This window comes from Parasteatoda tepidariorum, chromosome 1 (genome assembly GCF_043381705.1).
Source record: "Parasteatoda tepidariorum isolate YZ-2023 chromosome 1, CAS_Ptep_4.0, whole genome shotgun sequence".
In the NCBI taxonomy this organism is placed as follows: Eukaryota; Metazoa; Arthropoda; class Arachnida; order Araneae; family Theridiidae; genus Parasteatoda; species Parasteatoda tepidariorum.
This window is the reverse complement of record NC_092204.1, coordinates 66519339-66539007: the sequence shown is the minus strand read 5'-3', so window position 1 is coordinate 66539007 and position 19669 is coordinate 66519339. Positions and strand designations below refer to the sequence as shown.

The following is a 19669-nucleotide window of genomic DNA, read 5'->3' as shown; positions in this document are numbered from 1 at the left end:
ACATGATTCTAAGCAGTTGAAATTATCCAAATGGCCTACTCGATGATTCTTAAAATTCGAAGAACTTTTGAATGGAAATTTATTGTTTCATATTAACTTTATCCACGCTTGTATATCTACATTAAAAGAACGATAAAGTACTTTAAATTTCTTTTTTCGTTGATTTGATGACCCACTTTCATATTTTTCTATTTACTTCTTCTGGGAGGGAATTATAAGGAATCGTCTGGCTTTTCATTACATCAACAGGAACTTGGTGAAATATAAGTTCAATAATTAATTTTCTTTTCATCTTCTTTTTTGCTGTTATAAAAAGAGTAATAGCGTTTCAAAAGTTTCTTCCTTATTTTTTTTTTTTTTNTCCTTTTTTTTTTTTTTTTTTTGATGTTTAAAAATATATTTTGAATTTTATTTTATGTTCCCAAGAAATACCGAATTGCCAGCTTATAAGAATTTTTGGTCTTATTTGAAGAAAACACAAGTCATTTCCACATAAGAGGCACAAGTTGGTTTCTTTTAAGTTTTATTCAGCATCTTATGATAAATCCTTAAGGAGCATGGTTTCTTAGCAAGGGCTTGGAGTTTGACTATTCGGGCCGTAGTTTTGCTAGCAGTTACATCATAAAAAAGGCACGAATTTTTTATAGCTCTCGCTGCTTAAGCAGGGATTCTGAAAGGGAATTGGTTGCAAGAATATCCTTAGTTTAATCAAACGTCATTCAAACGGGAAAATTTAAAGATTTTGATATGTTCCAAAGATGACGCCATTCTGACGATAGGGAATTTTTGGGATTTTCTTAAAGCATATTTTTCTAAGAATTATTACCCATTAACTTCGGAAAATAATCTTTTAATTGGCATTTGACTTTTTATGGCTGTTTGCGAGAGAACAATTTCTACGTCTTGAAATTAGTAAGAGATATCTATTTTAAGCTTTTGATTTAATATTGAAAGACATCGTATGAGGCATTCTTTATTACTTACTGGCTAATAAAATTGCTACACTAGAAAGGCGGCACACCACGAATGTGAAATTTGTAGGACGGATTAAGCATGTTGTAGTATGCAAATGATTAGCTTATCAGCGCTTTCATGCAAAGCAGAAGGTGGTAGCGGCACCTACAATGTGTATAAAAGAAGAGATTCGACAGTAAGTTTCTCATGCAGTAATTTAATTTGAGCGTTGTTCTTGGGTAAAAAAATTTTTGTTATGCCTCGTGTAGGAAGAAGAAATGCCTACCAGCACGTGTCTGAGTTTGATCGAGGTCGAATTGTGGCCTACCGGGATTGCGGTTTATTTTACCGAAGTATTGCTGCTCGCGTTGGTCGAGATCCCATAAGTGTTAGCAGAATATAGAATTGATGGGTTCATGACGGTCATAGTCATATGAAACGCAGTGCAGGATCTCAGCGGAATCCCATCACTAACAGCCGAGAAGACAGACATGTTATCCACATAGCCTTAAGGGATCGTACAGATGAAATCATTTGCAAGACTACAAGTGTCTGCACAAACAGTTCAGCGACTTTAGCAGCAGCATGGACTATGGACTGTCAGCATGGCGACCATGGCTTCGGCAAAGTTTATCCGAAACTAAGTGAAAAATTTTCTGAAACCATGTGAAAAACGGACTTCCTTAATTATTAATTATTTAATAAAAATCATCAGTTCTTTAGCAATTGAAATCGTCAGATATTTTTTAATTACATTAATACTTGAAAAAAAAGTAAAAAATATAATAAGAAGTATTAAGGCTGTGATACCTAATCATAGCCAATATAAAGTTAAAATTAAATCGGAAAGTTAAATAAAGGGGAAAGTATTTTTTTAATGCGACTTTAAAAACATTAAAGTTTTTAAAGTCGTTAAAAACTGTAATTCTTTAAAACTAATAATCTAGAAAAAGTTCTTCATTTTAATATAATGAATTATCCAACATATTTTTTTTTTTTTTTTTTTTTTTTTTTTTTTTTTTTTTTTTTTTTTTTTTTTAACCTTTCTTTAATTTTTTTCTCAGAATGCACATTTTTTATGTTTTAAATAATTAAAATCTTCAAACAGTTGAAGTCAGAATGGCCGAGCGGTCTAAGGCGCCAGATTTAAGCTCTGGTTCTCGAAAGAGAGCGTGGGTTCGAACCCCACTTCTGACATTCATATTTTGATTTACCAAAATTAACTTTTATTAATTTCCTAGATAACAAACACATATTTCTATATTTATTAAACACTATTTTCAAAAATAATTCTCATAATTAAGTAAGTAAAATTCACATTTATTTAAATACTCCAAAAATAAAAGTTCGAAAAGCACTCTATACTTTATCACTTTATCATGTTATAACATATCCTCTTCAAGGCATAAAGTGATGCTTAACACTTCTACTGCAATGAATAAACAAGCATAATATCCTACGAAAGTTTTAAAAAGAAATATATCTTTCTTAACTCAATCTCCAGTTGTTAACTTTATCATTAAACAGTAAACAAAATTATATAAGTATGCAGATTCTATTTTTAAAAACCAGAAAGAGAGAAAGTTATTTTTCAATATACTTATTTTCAACTCGTAACAATAAACTAAGTTTCATTTTATTTATTATACTTTCTGAACTTATAAATATATATATTATTTATTATGAAACCAAAACGCATACAATTAGTGCTGCTGTCTATCGGCTTTTTTAACAAGACAAAATTTATGTTTTTTTTTTTACATATGCTACAATTTTACGGACGTGCTGCCATCTATTATATTAAATCCGAATGTTAAAGACGGAAATAAAATTAGATTAACCAGATGCAAAATAGACTATTAGAAAATTACCTATTAGCAGGGTCGGATTCAGCGTACGCGGGCCCTAGGCCATTCAAATTTTTGGGGAACTTTTCTCATATATTTTTTTTAATTCAAAAATGAAAGTATTTATACATCTTTTCATTTAAGAAAGCATATTTAAAATGAAAATAAATAGTAATAATAAATTTTACTTTATTTTGTTAAATTGGAACTAAAAAAAAATTATCGTATTTTATTAATATATATTTGAAATTGATTTATTTTTAAAAATCTTTGTTTTTTTAAATTCATTTTCGAAAAAAAAATTTTAAGGGGGTCCCAGGCCAGGGCCTAGTCTGGCCTAATGGCTAATCCAGCCCTGCCTATTAGGTACGTGGACTGATCTTCTAGTAAATTTAAAATATAATAGAAAGCATTATATTAGCTATTTTATTTCAAGAATTTCATCTCTGGTACAAAATAAAATAATTTAAGCAATATTTACGCAAGAAATAGTCATAGTTTAAAATTATTCATTCTACCTAAATTTAATGCTTTCCTTTTTTTTATGAACAATTAATCTGACAGTATAACAATTAAAATATAATTGATTATAAAATATAATAGATTTAACATATAATTCAAATGTAATAGATAAAATTTAAAACTTGTTTCTAAGAAGCACTAATTGAAAAGTACGTATAAACAGCTGTTTCAAACATGAAGATCAATGCATCGGCAAAATTTTAACTATTTTGTATCGTTATTTAATTTTATAAGCCAAATAATTTCGAACGCAATTTTTTTTTTATTTCGTATCTTTAATTTTATAAACCAAATAATTTCGAAGGCAAAAATTAAAAATTCACAAAGAAAACTATATGGCAAATTTTGTACGATTCTATGCATTTGTTATATTTCGAATTTTATCAAAAAAGGAATGAAACGGGAGGGGGAATGGGCTGCTTACATTTTGTCAGGGTTTTTGGGCACTTGAGAATTTTAGAAAGTGTTCAGTGTGTCACCTTTTCTCTCAATAGAATTTTTCTCAAGTAGTAATTTTTTCTTTCAAAAATAAGCAGCAATTTCCAAATATTTAATCCCAAGGAATAATAAATACATCAAATGAAACTAAAAAACAGATTAAGACTTTTTTATTTGATGATAAATAGAAAACAAATGATTCATATAAATAATTGATAACATTTTAATATATGATTGTAACAAAGCTTCATATTTTTAATTAACATAATAATTTAAATGATAATTAAAAATAAAACACAAATAAATATTAAGCATCTGAATGATGGAGATTACTCATTTAAAAAATGCACAAAGGGTGTATGTCACAGATGTTTTTTTTTAATTTCTATATTCCAAATTTCAAGTTGATATAAAGTTGTCGATGTATATTTACGTTTTCCAGAATAGTCCTAAAAATTCACCTTCTAGAATGTAAAACTTAAATCTTCTAAAAAAAAAATTTGCATTTATTTATTTATTTTTTTTTCAATTTCTAATTCGAAGGCATTATATATGTGTATGAACGTGTATGTATGTATATATATATGAAAGGGTGGCAATCGTGAGAGCAGAACAAACAGGCACAGAATTTTAAAAAGAGCACATTTATTTTGTTTAATCATTATGTGATGATGAGAAGAGAGAAAGAGACACAAACTTGTCGTCTCCTTTAATAAAAGTTTGGGAAATTCTTGCAAAAAGTCGGTAAAATGTCCCGTTTTAGGGAATAAGGGAAAACTTAGTAATTGTAATCGGTTTATAAAATAAGTTGCGCGATTCCCACAAAGAGCAAAATCTCTTACTTTTAATTAATGCATACTTGAACCAAAAATAGATTAAATGACAGGATGAGAATTTAAAAGTGTGAGAAAGTATTTCGTTTTAAATAAAAAAATTAAGAAAAGGATTTACAGAAAAGGAATAACATAAAAAGATTAATTGAAGCTTTTTACGTTACACACACATATATATATATATACATACATGAATAATAAATAAAACTTATTTTTTCTTAATTTTCTTTGTCAATCTCCCTTTTCTTTGTCTCTTTATTGTGTTATATATATATAATCAGTAGATTGTCGATATTTTTCGATTTGACTAAAAAAAAAATTCAGTAAATATGTGATCATAATAACACATTTTTATCAACTTGAAATTTTAAAAAGTTTTTTGAAATACACACTAATGCACAATCAAAAAGACATGAATGAGTTAGTAAAAACTAACCCATTTTAAAATAAATAAGAGATCATTAGTCATTAAAACATCTCATACATAAAAATAATTGCAGCTTATTATACTTTGCAGTTGATAAAAAAATACATTTAAATACAGCACATAAAAAAGGAAATTGAAGTTTTATGGGTTGTTACACTATTCCATAGATAACAACTGTAGCTTATAATTTTTAACTCCTCATATTGCATCACACTTTAATAAGAAAATTAATATAAATTAAACAAATACAACATACAAAAAAAAACTAAACAAATACATAAAGGTTATTTTATAGATTTTGGAAAAATTACTAATCAGTGTGCTATATATCAACAAAAAAATCTTGATATGCTTTATTTCCTTCAAAAATAATACTTTAAAATCAGAAAATGTACAAAAACTTTGGACGATTGCATGGGGGATAACATAAGAAGTGTTTTCTTGAAATCATTTGAAATTTTTATGTTTTCTTTTTAAATGAGATAGGTTTAAACATATAAGTACTCTACATAGGAGTAGCTTTGTAAGGTTTTTTCAAGATTGTTTTTGATAACCTGATATTTCCCGAGTAAAACGAAAATGGGAACAAATCTCTTTCACTGTGAAGTTTAGGGACTTACCAGAGACCAAAAGTAATATTTTAAAAACCTGGCATAGCTGTTTTAGTTTACGGGAACAAATTCTTTAACAACAATGACTGGTAAATCATACAAGATTTATCATCATCAGACCAAAATCATATATTAAAAACACAGCAAAGAAGTTCTGTTTATGGTGCAGCAATTTCACATGATTAGTTTTTAAGACATACACACTTCAAAAACATATTTAACAAGTCTCTTATAAAAAAAATGAATTCAGAGTTATCCAAACTTAATTATGCGACAACAGCTTAAATTGAAACTATGACTGAAATTGTAACTATACAAAGTATAACAGTTTAAATAAATTATGCATTAAAAATCAAAGTAAATCAAAAATATAATGTCATGTCCTAAACATAAAATTGCACAAGTGTAGAGAAAAAATAATTTCTTTTAAATAAATTGAAGAAAAAAAAATTTTACAAATTTTTGCACTTATCTAAAAACCAAGTTTTTCTAACTTTTAACAAGCGCACTTAAGTGAGATATAGATGAATAGGAGTTTTGTAATTTTACTCCTGACAGTACTTCCGAAATTAATTCTCTTGTTCATCCCCATTTCCCTTTGATCTACTTCAGTGTGTGAAGTTAATATCACTATAAATTCATATCTGTGGTGCATTCTAAACAGATTTGCTCTGATGAAAATGAAATATCTATGAAACTAATTTTTTTCTAGTTCTAAATTTTAATCATATTTATTACTTCTATATTACTTTTTTCACTTCAATATTGTACACGTCAATTGTTCAGTAAGAATATAGGCAATTTTGTTAACTTTATTTTGACACCTTTGGCAAGAATACATTATTGGTTTGATTTATGTCTAAATTAATTTTAATGCTTAAATACATTTTAATTATTTACCAAAAGCAAATTAAGCAAATACAGCAAAAGCAAATTAAGAGTTCAAAACCCAGACAAACAATTTTTAATATAACTTGATTAAAAATAAATTAATTAACAAAATATAATAAATAAGAGCAGATTTTAACTAATAAATTCAATTGGTTTCAAAGTGACTACCTTTTACAGCAATGCAAGAGCACAAATGCTTATTGAAATTTTCAGTAATAGGGATCAAGAGAGTGCCGATAGAGATTTCTTTTCACTTATGAGAAACTCTTTACTGTTCAACAAGCTAATAACCCCACAAATGATAGAATCGGTTGGTACGGCGCTGGGCCCATGTCCGAGAGCTCGTTGGCTCGAACCCCACTGGCCGAAGACACCCCGTGTAGTAAATGGTGACTAATGCACATTAAATCTGTCAAGTAGCAAAGTCCTCCATGTTCCCATAACAAATCAATACCTCTGGGGGTACTGGATTGGAGATTGATAGATCTCTGCTTCAGGTCTAAATGACGATCTGTGGATAAATGAATGTTTTCGCCCTATAAATGGGTGTGACGTATGGCGCCACTGGAAAACAAGAACAGTCGCACCCCTCTGCCTAAACAGGTAGATAAGTATCAAAATGACATTTTGATACTTATCTACCTTAATTCTGTTTTTAAATGTTATTTTTAAAGGTTTTTATTTTCAACTTAAACTGATTGAAAAAAACTATTTGATTGTTGAAAATCAAAAACAAAAAAAAGTTCTCTAACACATGCATGGAAAACCTTATATGGTTCACAACACAGCAGATAGTACATTGATTATATGTATTAACTGCATATACCAAAAGCTGAATTTATTCCGTGGGGGGACCAAAGCATTACACTTGTTCTAGTATATGTGGTCCAAAGTACAAGACTTTCCCCTACATCAGCAACTGGTTCAAACACATTAGCGATTTGTTTTTCACCAGCAATGCATTCTGACTTTTGTAATAATGGGGCAAATATTTCTGATACAATATTTCTGAGTCCTACCAAATAAATAACATAAAATAGCATCTGACACGATATCTATTGACTGCACCCAATAAATTACAAATAGATGATTTGTATAGTTCCATTAGATAGAAAACTGACAACTAGCAAAATAACTTTACAAAGAATGTAACTGTACGATAACAAACATTAATATAAACATTTTTACACATAAAAGTCACTTCTTAACTGTGCATTCAAACATGTCAGTTCTAAATGTTAAAAAAATATTTATCAAACGTTATGCCTATTACTATTAAAAATATACTGGATTTATAAAAATATATTTGGAACTAACTTGTTAGATACAAACAGCATATCTGAGGGATATGTCATGAAATATCGATTTTTTTTAAAGGTCCTAGTAATAATAATTTAAAAAGTATTCTCAAGATACATTGTGAATACCTTCTGTTAGGATAGTATTCAAATATGTGATATTTATCGACACTATTGTATTTGGTAAAAACCAAATACAATAGTGCTGTGAGTATCATTAGAAATGATAATTACTTAACCTGACAATACTGTGATATTTATAGACGCAATAATATCAGAAATATTATCGTTAACAATTATCTAATATGATAGTGTGAATTTCGACAAATCTCATTTGGATAACAAAGATAGTAACCAATGTAAAAAAAAATAATATGTTAATAAAATGGAAAAATATCCCTATAAATAGTGGAATATCTATATTTTTTGACAATAAATCCAGATTTCAATATTGCCCAGTACTGAAAAGACAGATAAACGTTATTTAATGTTTCTTAACCCTTTCGCGAGGGGAAGCGCGCTTACCGCTGAGGCCGGCAGTCTCTCTCGCATGTGTCTCTCCAGGGCCGGAGGGTTTTTTGCTGTTAAGCCTAATTCCATGAAATTACCGAAATATCAACGCGTTGTTTAATATTATTCTGTAGAATATTTAAATAACATATGCTTTATATATATTTCTCTGGATACTTTATTCACTTAAGTTATTTCTTAGTTAAATATATATTTTACACATTTTATTTTCATTATGTACTTATCATTTAATAACATTTAACATTACATATCTGAAAACTAAATATATGACTTAAAGTTCTTTCTTCGTAGGAAAAATTTTAAAACAGGGATCTACAAGATCTAACTATCGACTAAAAACTAAACCGAAAATCGAAAGTAGCGAAAAAAAACCTCCCCTGCTCACTGTAAACAAATACCACATGTGAATTTAAAGAGCCGTCATAAAACATTCCTTCCCCCTAAAAACTATGTGAATGTACTCTCATCTTGAGTAGAAAATCAAATCTACATTGTATCTGAAATCATATGGACATACAATGCCATCTTTTGGAAGAAATTTTATTTTTTAAAACGTTCCAAAACGCTGGCAGAAATGAGTGACGGCCGAGGGTGAACGAGAAAACGCTCCGGCACATGGGTATGTCAGCCGGGAAGTGAGTGCGTTTCTTGCTGGCACGTATATATGGCAGTCGGCGCGAAAGGGTTAATGGAGAGTAAGATTATATTATTAATATTATAATTATATAAGGTTGCCAATAATGTAATCATCTATAACAATAAATATTGAACTAATTAGTGATGAGAGTATTATCAATAATGATAATGTCACAAGTATAATTAATAACAACAACTATTATATATTACAGTTGGCAAATCCTATTTGAGTAACAGAAACATTGACCAATGTGAAATGTAAATTAGTTTAAATAGAAAAAATAACATGATAAATCATAGAACACTGAGATTTCATGGTGATGTGACGTAATTTAAATCTTCTTATATTCTAATATTATTTCTTGCATACTATTTAAGTTATCATTTGTACTAATGCTTTCAAATAATATTTCTACATTTGAATATAAACAACTGTAAAATGAAACCCAAAAGAAAGAAAATTAAGAACAATTATTTTTTTCCATTTCAAACTTCTTGATGGAAAAATAATATGAAATCACTTAAATAAAAAGTTGTCACACATTAAGTAGCAAAATAAATATCATTTAAAAATTTATAAACCAGAATTAAATTCATTATTAAATATGACACATTTGTAAAAAAAGTACTGTACTTTTTATGAATATTATAAAACATTTTAATGCTAATAAGCACTGAAACTGTATGTTTTATTAACAGGTATGTGTGTTATTGGATTAAAAAAATATAAAATAAAAATCAAGATACTGAAGTTTGTAGAAACAATTAATAGTAACAAACACCATACACTTTAGAAAAATACTTTAACAATAAATAGAAAAATATTTAGGACATAACTCCTTAAAATGTTTGTCAATATATAACAATTCAAAAAAAATATGTCAAGTCACAAAGCGCAATCAATCAATGAATCACTCATTTTTTATACAGCTATTTATTTGGATTTATTTCCTCATAATATGTGTTACTTTTAACTGTTTCTCTAATAAATGTAGAATACTGTATTATAAAATATTATTTTACTAATCTAAAAAATTTTATTTGCATTAATACATAATGAAATCAGCACGATTGATAATTCCGATTAATTAGAAGTTTTAGTGTTTTCATAAGGAAATATATTTAAATTCAACTTAAAAAAAAAAAGAACATTTTAATTTCCTAAACTTATTTCAGTTTAAATTATCACTCACATAATTTCCCAACTATAAAAAATTAAGTTTTAAAAAAGTTTATTTTTTCCTCTAAAGTTCAATGAAGAATATTTTTCTAAGTGGTAATTAAAAAAGTAAATTTTTAAAAAAATATTAAGCAGAATTTTAATATATAGAATTCTAATACTTAATTTGAATTTTATTTTTACCCTATTTGATTGAATTTGATTCTACTTTGATCTATTTGATTCTTGAATTGAATTTAAACTGATGATTACCTAATTTAATTGAGATCACTGTTTTAATCTCTCAGCTCCTAAAAATATTTAGAAAAAAAAAATTTTTTTGAAGATGAAATAAATGGCATGAAGAAATTACTTAACCGTTCTTGCAAAATCTTGCTTAACTCAAGAATATTTGTTCAACATTTCAATTTTCTTCCACAAACAAGAACATGTAAACAAATATTGCATTGCAGATTTCATACTTTTTTTTTTCATATTTATCATACACGTTAGACATTTTATTATAAAATGTAGGGAACATTAGTAAACATTTACAAAAAACAACTTTGGCAAAAATATTTTGAGCAATTATTTGAGCAGGATATCATAAAACAATTTATTATATATAAGATTATTCTTAACTCTCCGGGCATTATTTCCTGCTTTTTCAAAACTTTAAGCAAAAACAGCACTACTTACAACATATAAAGAGAAAGTAGTATATAACAAAGTAAATCCTTCATAATTTTGCTAAGAGTCATAATACTTAGAATATTAAATCAATACTATGATTTAAGACACTACAAAATATATTCAAAACTGTTAGTTTTAATCCAGATTTATGTGTAAGTTGTAATCCAGATTAATTACAGAGCAATGTAATTGGATAATAAGCTTTAGCCTCTTCAGAATACATACAGTCAAATCTCGATCCATCCTTCCTGCATCGTTTGTGTTCTCGTATGTATCATCTTATTTAATGGTCCCATCACAAATGCTATTTTTAAAAAAGTAAATAAAACCCGGTTAGATCATTTTTATTTTAAACTTAGAAGATTTCTTGAATCAGTCGTTCAGAAATTTTACTGACATTTAAAACAAAAATTCAAGAAAAAAATAACTCCCAATACTAAGGATGAAGAAGAAAACTCCTTAAACATCTCATTTGTTGTTTACGCATCAAATTATAATAATGTTGAAATTTATAGCCCATACTAGAAATGGTTGCAGAAGTTGAAGTGCACAGTGATGCTATGAAAATGGGGAAATGGTGCCACAACTAGTGTTAACATCTGCAGAACTTTCTGCAATCACAGGAACTTACAGAAAATGATCAGCAATCCGTTGCAAAAAGTCGAAAATTTATTGTTTGTGTAGAGGAAAGAGAAAGAAAAAAAAGAGTTCAAACCAATATTTTTAAATATTCACCTTTTTTGCACCTTAAGTACATAATTTTTCATTGTTCTTTTGCATTTAATGTAAGTACAGATTTTTAACAATTAAAGTTCTTTAAACTTATCAAACATTTATTACTTTTTAGGTCTATTACTTCTTTATTACTTTTCATACTTTCTTAAGTAATTATTATTTTAATTTGACCCGTATTCATCATTTTTCCATATCCATTATGAATAATGAATAGTTCAATGAGAAAGGATCGATCGAGGTTCTACTGTAATAGAATAAACAAATACCTGCTTAAGATCATTAAATGCTCATCCAAAATCATAACTATCATACATCTCGAATATTTTTCCGAGACATAAGTTTGTCTTTCTTTATTTCAATCACTGATAATCATGCACAGAGAATAGATTTCCATGTCCACCCAAACATGAGTTTGAAGATTGATATTGGAATTTGGAAATTAATACATTAAAATGTTAATTAACACAAGCAGTTTAGCACAACATTCATTATAAATATAAAAATAAGTATCATTACAATGACAAAAGCAACAAGCATTAAATAACAAGAGTATAATATATATCATTTAAAGCATATCATTATCCTCCATTTCACTTTATAAATAGGCATAATTTAGGAAGAAGAAACCCATGAATAAAAGAAGAAAAAAAATAAAGTGATAGAAGAGATTCTGCATAGTACTTATAAAATAATATAAAATTTAAAAATGATAAACATTATTATGAAATAAATTGTATATAAAATATTCATATGAAATAAGACAATTTAATAGCATTTTAAACATTTAAAAAAATATACTTCTCTACAAGAAACACCAATATAACAAATCTATTATCAATACACGACTTGGCTTATCCCCAAATAAACTGGATAATAATCATTAAAATCTGATCAAATCCAAAAACAGTCTAATATAATATCAAAGATAACAATTAATTTGGCATAATTACTTGCAGATATAACTTCTGCTAAACAATCAACTTGAATACATCAACAGCATCCTGAATTCCATAACTTGAGGCATAAATTAACAGATTAGTAAGACTCATGAAATTCTATTACTTCAATGTTGAGAGAATACTTTATAGAAATTACTTCAAACAGGTAATATTTGGTTTACTTCAGCAACAACACTAATAGTATTTTGTTCAAAGTCAGAGACAACAGATGGAGGCACTTCTTTTATTCCATGTTTCTTGAGAAGAGACCTTAGAGTTTCAACTTCCTGTTCCAAAGCATTTGAATAGAGACGGCATTTTGTAAGTTCTTGTTCAACACCTTCTTTTAATTGTCTTTCTTTGGAAAGTTTATGGTCAGATTCTATTTTAACAGACATTATTATACCTAAATACAAAGAAAAGTTTCCATAAATACTTATTTAATTAAAAACTTCGAAGAATTTACAAATTCAAATTAATTAATAGTTTGGTGCATTTAAAGAAAGTAGCTTTAAATTTATGTATGAGTAAATTAGAAAAATTATGGGTCAACTTTGCAACAGTATATTGATGAAATTAAACCTAGAAAAAATTCAATATGTCTAAAAAAAATTTTACAATAATTTTGTGAAGAAAAAACAGAAGACCTCTGATAAAATTCTTAGTTAGATTACAATTTTTTTCTTGCATCTGATCACATTTTGAGAAAAATACAAAGTTAAATGCCACAAAGAAAGAATAAAACATAAAAATAAAGAAAATCAAGAACAATGTAAGGCAAAATTAATGGTCCAAACTAGCCATGGGGCAACTAAATATAACAAATGGTGATTAAAAAATTGCCTGCTAGTTGACATCAGCTATTTTTTGTTGAAAAGGCATTCGATGTGCTTGTTGTTAGAATTTTTTTTTTTTAAAAATGTAGAATAATTGTGAATATTTTAAAATATATTGAAAATTACTTGACTTTTAAAAACATAATCCTTTACAAATGAACAACACATTTTATTACCCATTAATAAAAATTGTTCACCTTTAACCCACCCCTTTTTTTAAAAAAAATAGCCCTGGTATGCTTAAATAAACAAAGAAAATTAAAATTGGAAGCATATTTTGTTCATTATCAACAATTATAATATTTACAAATAACTTACTATATGAACAGATAAAAATAAAAAATGGAAATGTAGTAATGCATGAACATAGAAGTAATGCATGAACATCTATAACTACTTGAATACTTTTCTTTATTATATTTTCTTTGAAAAGAAAAAGAAAACTTCTTTAATCAGATAAATATCGTTTTTATATCTTTAACATAAGCCTTAGAAACAAATTGATTAAAAAGATGTTAAAATTAAGAAAAAGTAGAAGAAAGATTTAAAATATTTTGTTTAAATAAAAATCAAATGAGTATACATATAATTAATTAAAAAATTTTACCATTCAAAATTCGAACAATTCTCCAAAGACGAAGAACAATTATCAAAGTTACTCCAGTTTGATTCCAAAACGTAAGGTCAAGACCAAATGATAGGAACACCATGCATGCATCAAAAATTTCAAGTTTATGACGAAAAAACTCCAGACCAAAAGCGTACACTTTAATTAAAATTTCAATGATGAAGATACTTAATATGGTAATACTCATGTAATGTAAAGCCTATAATAAAAGAAATAATGTTAATTTAAAATATAATTAATGCATGATATCCATTAACTATTAGAATTAATGCATCAAATCTATCAGTAACTATAATGATTATTTTATTTGCTGTTACAATTTTTTTTAACTTGTTTTAGTTTTTTTAAAGCTAAAACAATATTTATATATTTTAAAAGAAAATAAAACTTATAATAATAAATTAATAATAATTTTTTTTTACTTCACCTATTTTTAAGATTTCCCCTTAATTTTTTTGTTTTTAAGTCTTGGTTGACATGATTTAAGTCTTGAACTGCATGATCTTTAGTTACAGGAGTTTTATTTTTAATGTATGTTTAATAGCTAAATAATCTTAAAATTATCTATCATTTCAAAAGAAACAGTGCTGTAAATAACATCTGTGAACCCCCGTGAAGCGAGAAGGCGCACAAGGATTGTGGGTCATGATCCAGTAATGATACACTTAGGGTAGCACAACCAGCAGCCCACCAGCTTTTGATGTGCAGTCCACGGTAGCACTTCAAAAGCTGGTTATATATATATGTTACTTTTCTTTGGAAATGGAATTTAAGAATGTGGGCTTTCAAACTGTTTACTGTTTTAGAACTTGGTTTCAATTTTTTTTTAACTTAAAAAATGCTTAAAAAACTGTTATAAGACTTAAGATTCATTTCATAAAATCTCTTATAACTCACTAATAATATTCAGAAAAGAATCAAAATTGAATGTATCTTTATTTTGGGCAATAATGCGTTTTGTTTTATTTTAAATCATTTTAGACCCCATTCAATTAAAGCGGGGGTGCCATCCCCACTGCAGAGGATCAAAATTGTGATGGCATGTCTTCGGTTCATCCTCAGGAATGTTTCCCAGACCGTTGCCAATAGCCCATTGTGCAGCTCTAGTGCGACGTAAATGAACTACAACAAGACCCCATTCAATTTCTTTAATTAAAATATTCAATTTGTATTTATGTTGTTTAATAAAATATTTATCAATTTTTTATTTTTGACTTTCATTGAAGAAAATTAGAGTAAATTTGTTTTAAAATACACTTTAGTCTTACGTGATGTGATAAAAAACCATCACTTTTTCGCTTCTTTATATTTTTTTTCTCGATAAATCTATTTTTTGATAAAAAGGAAATATATTCATTTTGATACGTATCAGTTCGGTTTTCTTCAGTTTTAAATGAATTTTAATATTTAAAAGAATTTAATTTTATGCAAATATATTAAGTTGACTATTAAAAAAGAAAATTAATTCAATGAACTAAGATAATAAAAAAGAATTATAATTTTTTATAAGAATTTAATTTTATGTAAATATATTATTAAATTGACTGATGAAAAGAATTGTATCTGAAACACTGATGTTTACATAAAAATTATTATAATTACTGTCAACATATCTACATACTGGGGCAATCAACCCTTCATTGAAAAAGATTGTGCTTCACTACTTCACAAATTACAATTAAAATATTTTTCCTTTCATAAGACATTAATTCACTTCACAAATAAAAATAACTATTAACTAGACATTAAATATAATTATTGTAAAAGAAAGAGTTATTCCCTTGCATTATTAAAATAAATATATTATTTCAATGTGGTAAGTCGGTAAGTGTATTTAATGTTCCAATTCAGTACTTTTTTTTAAAAAAATTCCGCCCTTCGCAACTATTAATTCCTTATAATTTAATATTAAAATAATTTAAATTAAAATACATAATTTCTAGTGATTAAAAATACCCAAATATTTCTTAATAGTATTCATGTCCAGATTATTATTTTAAAAAATCTGTTTTATTAAGTCTAAGATAGGGGACATTTATATATCTCGCAGATAGGGGGGGGGTGAACCTAAGTCTATGTACGCCACTGAAAAGAATATAATAAGAATAGTGCTCAACAGCATATAATTACTAGCATATGTTCAGCACAATGATGCAACAATGATTGACCTTAAGCACATAAATAACTTAATCTGAAACCTTAATAACAATATGAAGTGCTGAAATCTATAAACAAGCTGCGTTAAGGAAGAAGCATATTCTTGAAGAAACAAACTTGTTAAGAAATATTACTACTTACATGTGGAATATTGCTGTGTAATTCATCATGCCTTCCCTCTAATATCAATTCAGTAATGACGATTAAACTGTCAAGTAAAACTAACGCAATGATCCCTATCTAAAATACAAATATAAATATTAAGGTAACAAAATAATGACAACTTTCAAAAAACATTAGAATGAAACAATTTTATTTTAACATAAACTCTACTGCCTTGGCTGGAAAAGAACTAGGTTTCTATTTATGAAGATTGTTTCACATTAAAATATGAAATATAAAATATATTTAAAATGTAATAAGTTTGACTAAAAAAATAATCCCCGCCAAAAAGACTTCAAAAATATATTCTCTCCAAATATTAAAAAATATTCACTTATATTATTAAAATTTATCTCCTAAAACTATTTTACAGTTAAAAATTCTCCAAAGAAAATATTTAAAATATTAAAAACAGTATCCACTTCCCTACAAAATGCTTTCTTGAAGAAAATGCAATTGTATAATAGATAAATTATACATACATCCATTACATTTTTTAACATACATAGATACCTTTGGAACTAAAAGTAAAAAGAGTTCTTTCAATGAGTTTATATGTCTTTCCCTGTTTCTATAAGTCTTCTAAGGTAGGCAAGAATAATATCTCACGATGATAGTGGCTAAAGTTAAATGCATTTTCCAATATCCTTTTATGGACCAAAGAATTTTTCTTTTATTGAAAAAAAATTATCTTTGGGCATAGATTTCTACATTTAGCACTACTTTTGATAAAATTCAAAGGATATATTTTAATATGGAAAATATATTAAATTTAGATCGCAAAATTTCTATATCAACATCTGTCTTTTCTTCCCAACTTCGATCGCCAAAGTATTTTAAGCTTGCAAAAAAAAATTTTTTTTTTTAAAAAGCAAGTTAAGATTTGCAAAGCTTGGCTATGAGTTACCCATTTCGGGTTAGTTCCTTTCAGAGATTATTTTTCAGTTTCTCACAACAATTATTTTGGCACAGATACCAATACAGAAATATTTCTTTAAAAATTTTCATGATAAACAGGTTTGACTGTGGCAGAATTTTTGTGGCAAACCTATGGCAGAATTTTTTTGAACTATCTGCGACAAAACTCTATCACTAATATCTTTCTGCAATATACTTTTAATAATGACAAACATATATGTTAAAAATTTTAAATAACGAAAGCGCTGTGTTTACAGGGTAAAAAAAAAACTAGATAGTTTTTTTTTTAATACAGCATGTAATAATTTTTTATTCTAATATTATGGGTGATACTCCCGCATCTTGTGGGGGGGGGACACAAATTATTTCCTTCTTTGCATTTTGTAAATAATCATCACATTAAAAAAAAATAATTAAAAACCATGAAATCCGTAGTAGTAATTGCGGAAAAAAAGATTGACAACGAAATCAAGCGAATTGGGCTCCTCAAATGTGTGTTTAGTTTCGAGATTACGTTTTTGCAATAAATAATATAGCGTAAAAAGTATCAGATTTAAAAACTATCTAGAAATCAATAGCGATAACTGACGAAAATTCGATAGAATTATTACCTTAAATATTAAATACTGAAATGCACTATTCGAATTTTTCATATTATTTGAAATATATCTGGATATTTAAAATTAAGGTGAAAATCAATATTAATAACAGCTGAAAGTACAATAGAAACATTACACCGATTTATGATACAATTGTTATAAATTGAGCATGTCAAAAAGTGATTATTTAAATGCATGATTCAAATATTACATGTATATTTCCGTAGAAAAGAAAAGTAATTTTTCTTTCACTTTTCAAAAGAAAAATCTTTCTGAAAGAACTGTAACATTCTGCGACAATGTCGCCGTGTTGCTGAAATTCTCCCATGGGGCTGTTTAATAAGGGATTAAAGGTTTTTTTACTTTGATGAAAATGCAAAAACCAATAGAATTATACTAAAATAATAATTAGAATGATAATATAATAATATTGGAATAGTAAACAAAAAACACTGTTTTAGAAGAAAAAAATATATAACATTTCACCTGAAATTTATGCGATTCTAAGATGTGGCGGAGTTGTTCTCGGAATGTTAAATACGTTCGTAAAGATGGGTCTTCATCAGTATCTGACATGACAGAGCTAGTACCATCTTCTCTGAAATTCTCTTTTTCAGCAATTTTATTTAGATTATTCATACGCTCCATCCTAACTTGGCAAGAATTAACTTGATTTGATTAGAGGTATCTAGGAAAATAAAATTTAAACTTTTAATCAATATAATTCAAATATTTAAAAAAATTGTTTTAATACTGCACAAAATCTTAAAAGATTTTACGTTGAATTCAGAAATATGCTATAAGTTGATAGGGGCATGTAGATTATAATTGCATAGCTTTCTGTCTACATTTACAGGGGCCTGTCCAGGCCGAATTTACTACCGTTTAGCGGTAACTTCACAAATTTAACTTTAGGAAAAAAGGTAGTTTCACAAATTCAACTTTAGGAAAAACAATAGTTTCACAAAATACTTTTTCTTAAAATTTTATTTTTGTATCCCTTAAAGAAACGATAAATTCATATTTTTGTGTTGATTTTTTAATATAATTTTTCACAAATAGCGCATAAATTTTCACAAAACAGGTACCTTTCAGAAAAATCTAGACAGATCACTGATTTTTATAGTTGAACAACTTCCTGCCAAAATTGATTAAATTAATATTATAATTGAGTTCTTCTTATTGTATACACAATAGGCTACAAAAATTACATAGAATCTTCGTAAATATCATTCTTTAAGTAAAACAACTTAAAAACAAATTATATGCTTAAAATTTAAATAGAACTACTACAGTGGACCCTGTATAAAAACATCTATTATTACTTTTGTTTTAATGAAATTTAGATTAACTATGGTAAATTAAAGTGAGTTAAATATCTTTTGGCAGAATTTAATGCATTATTTTAATAATACGGATTGTAATTGAATTCACATAAGAAAGGCGCACCGATAATTCAAATTAAAATTTAGTTGTGGGAGTGATCTTTAGTAATTAACTTTTAAATTTCTTTCCTCAAAATTAAAATAGATTCTGAGTAACCTCAAGCAACATCCGGAGTTCCCCGAAATTCAGTTTATAAAAAAAATATTTTATAAAAATTAATCTTTACAGGCTTAGCCATTTATTACACAAAATAGCATTACACAAATTTCAGTCACAACATAAACAATGAAAACTGACATATAAAATGTGAGGAGGTGAAGGGAGGAAATGACTAAAGACATTCACGTGTTTTATATTTTATTTATTTATTTATTTTTATTCATTTGTTATTGTTTTCATACTATCAGTTTTCTGAGTTGTGCATTAATTTTGTTTAAAAAAAAATATTTGAATGCCTCTGAAATTACTAA

At 27.0% G+C, this 19669-nt stretch overlaps 1 protein-coding gene and 1 non-coding gene across 5 annotated transcripts; one reads left to right on the top strand and one right to left on the bottom strand.

The window, feature by feature from the left end:
* The first annotated feature begins 2067 nt into the window (after positions 1-2067).
* Positions 2068-2151, top strand: TRNAL-UAA (transfer RNA leucine (anticodon UAA)). Its single transcript has one exon. It is a non-coding gene; the product is annotated as a tRNA-Leu (tRNA).
* A 9331-nt stretch (positions 2152-11482) lies between these two features.
* On the bottom strand, positions 11483-19610 carry LOC107448728 (voltage-gated hydrogen channel 1). Of its 4 annotated transcripts, none has more exons than XM_016064030.3 (5): positions 19497-19610; positions 18300-18501; positions 16276-16374; positions 13957-14176; positions 11483-12919 (listed from the first exon to the last, which is right to left on the bottom strand). In XM_016064030.3, the coding sequence occupies exons 2-5, from the start codon at positions 18459-18461 to the stop codon at positions 12672-12674; spliced, it is 729 nt and encodes a 242-aa protein (XP_015919516.1). In that variant the 5' UTR covers positions 18462-18501; positions 19497-19610; the 3' UTR covers positions 11483-12671. The 4 variants fall into 4 exon arrangements, with proteins under 4 accessions (XP_015919516.1, XP_015919513.1, XP_015919512.1 ...); XM_016064027.3 differs by having other exon boundaries at positions 19460-19579; XM_016064026.3 differs by lacking the exon at positions 19497-19610 and adding an exon at positions 19356-19488.
* Positions 19611-19669: the final 59 nt, after the last annotated feature.

What these genes read in the sequence shown, in the direction of transcription:
- LOC107448728 (XM_016064030.3), bottom strand. Translation starts at nt 18,461, where the DNA reads ATGGAGCGTATGAATAATCTAAATAAAATTGCTGAAAAAGAGAATTTC. An exon ending in TAGAATCGCATAAATTTCAG is followed by an intron (nt 16,375 to 18,299) that starts GTGAAATGTTAT and finishes TTTGTATTTTAG; the next exon opens with ATAGGGATCATTGCGTTAGT. An exon ending in AATTGTTCGAATTTTGAATG is followed by an intron (nt 12,920 to 13,956) that starts GTAAAATTTTTT and finishes CTTTGTATTTAG; the next exon opens with GTATAATAATGTCTGTTAAA.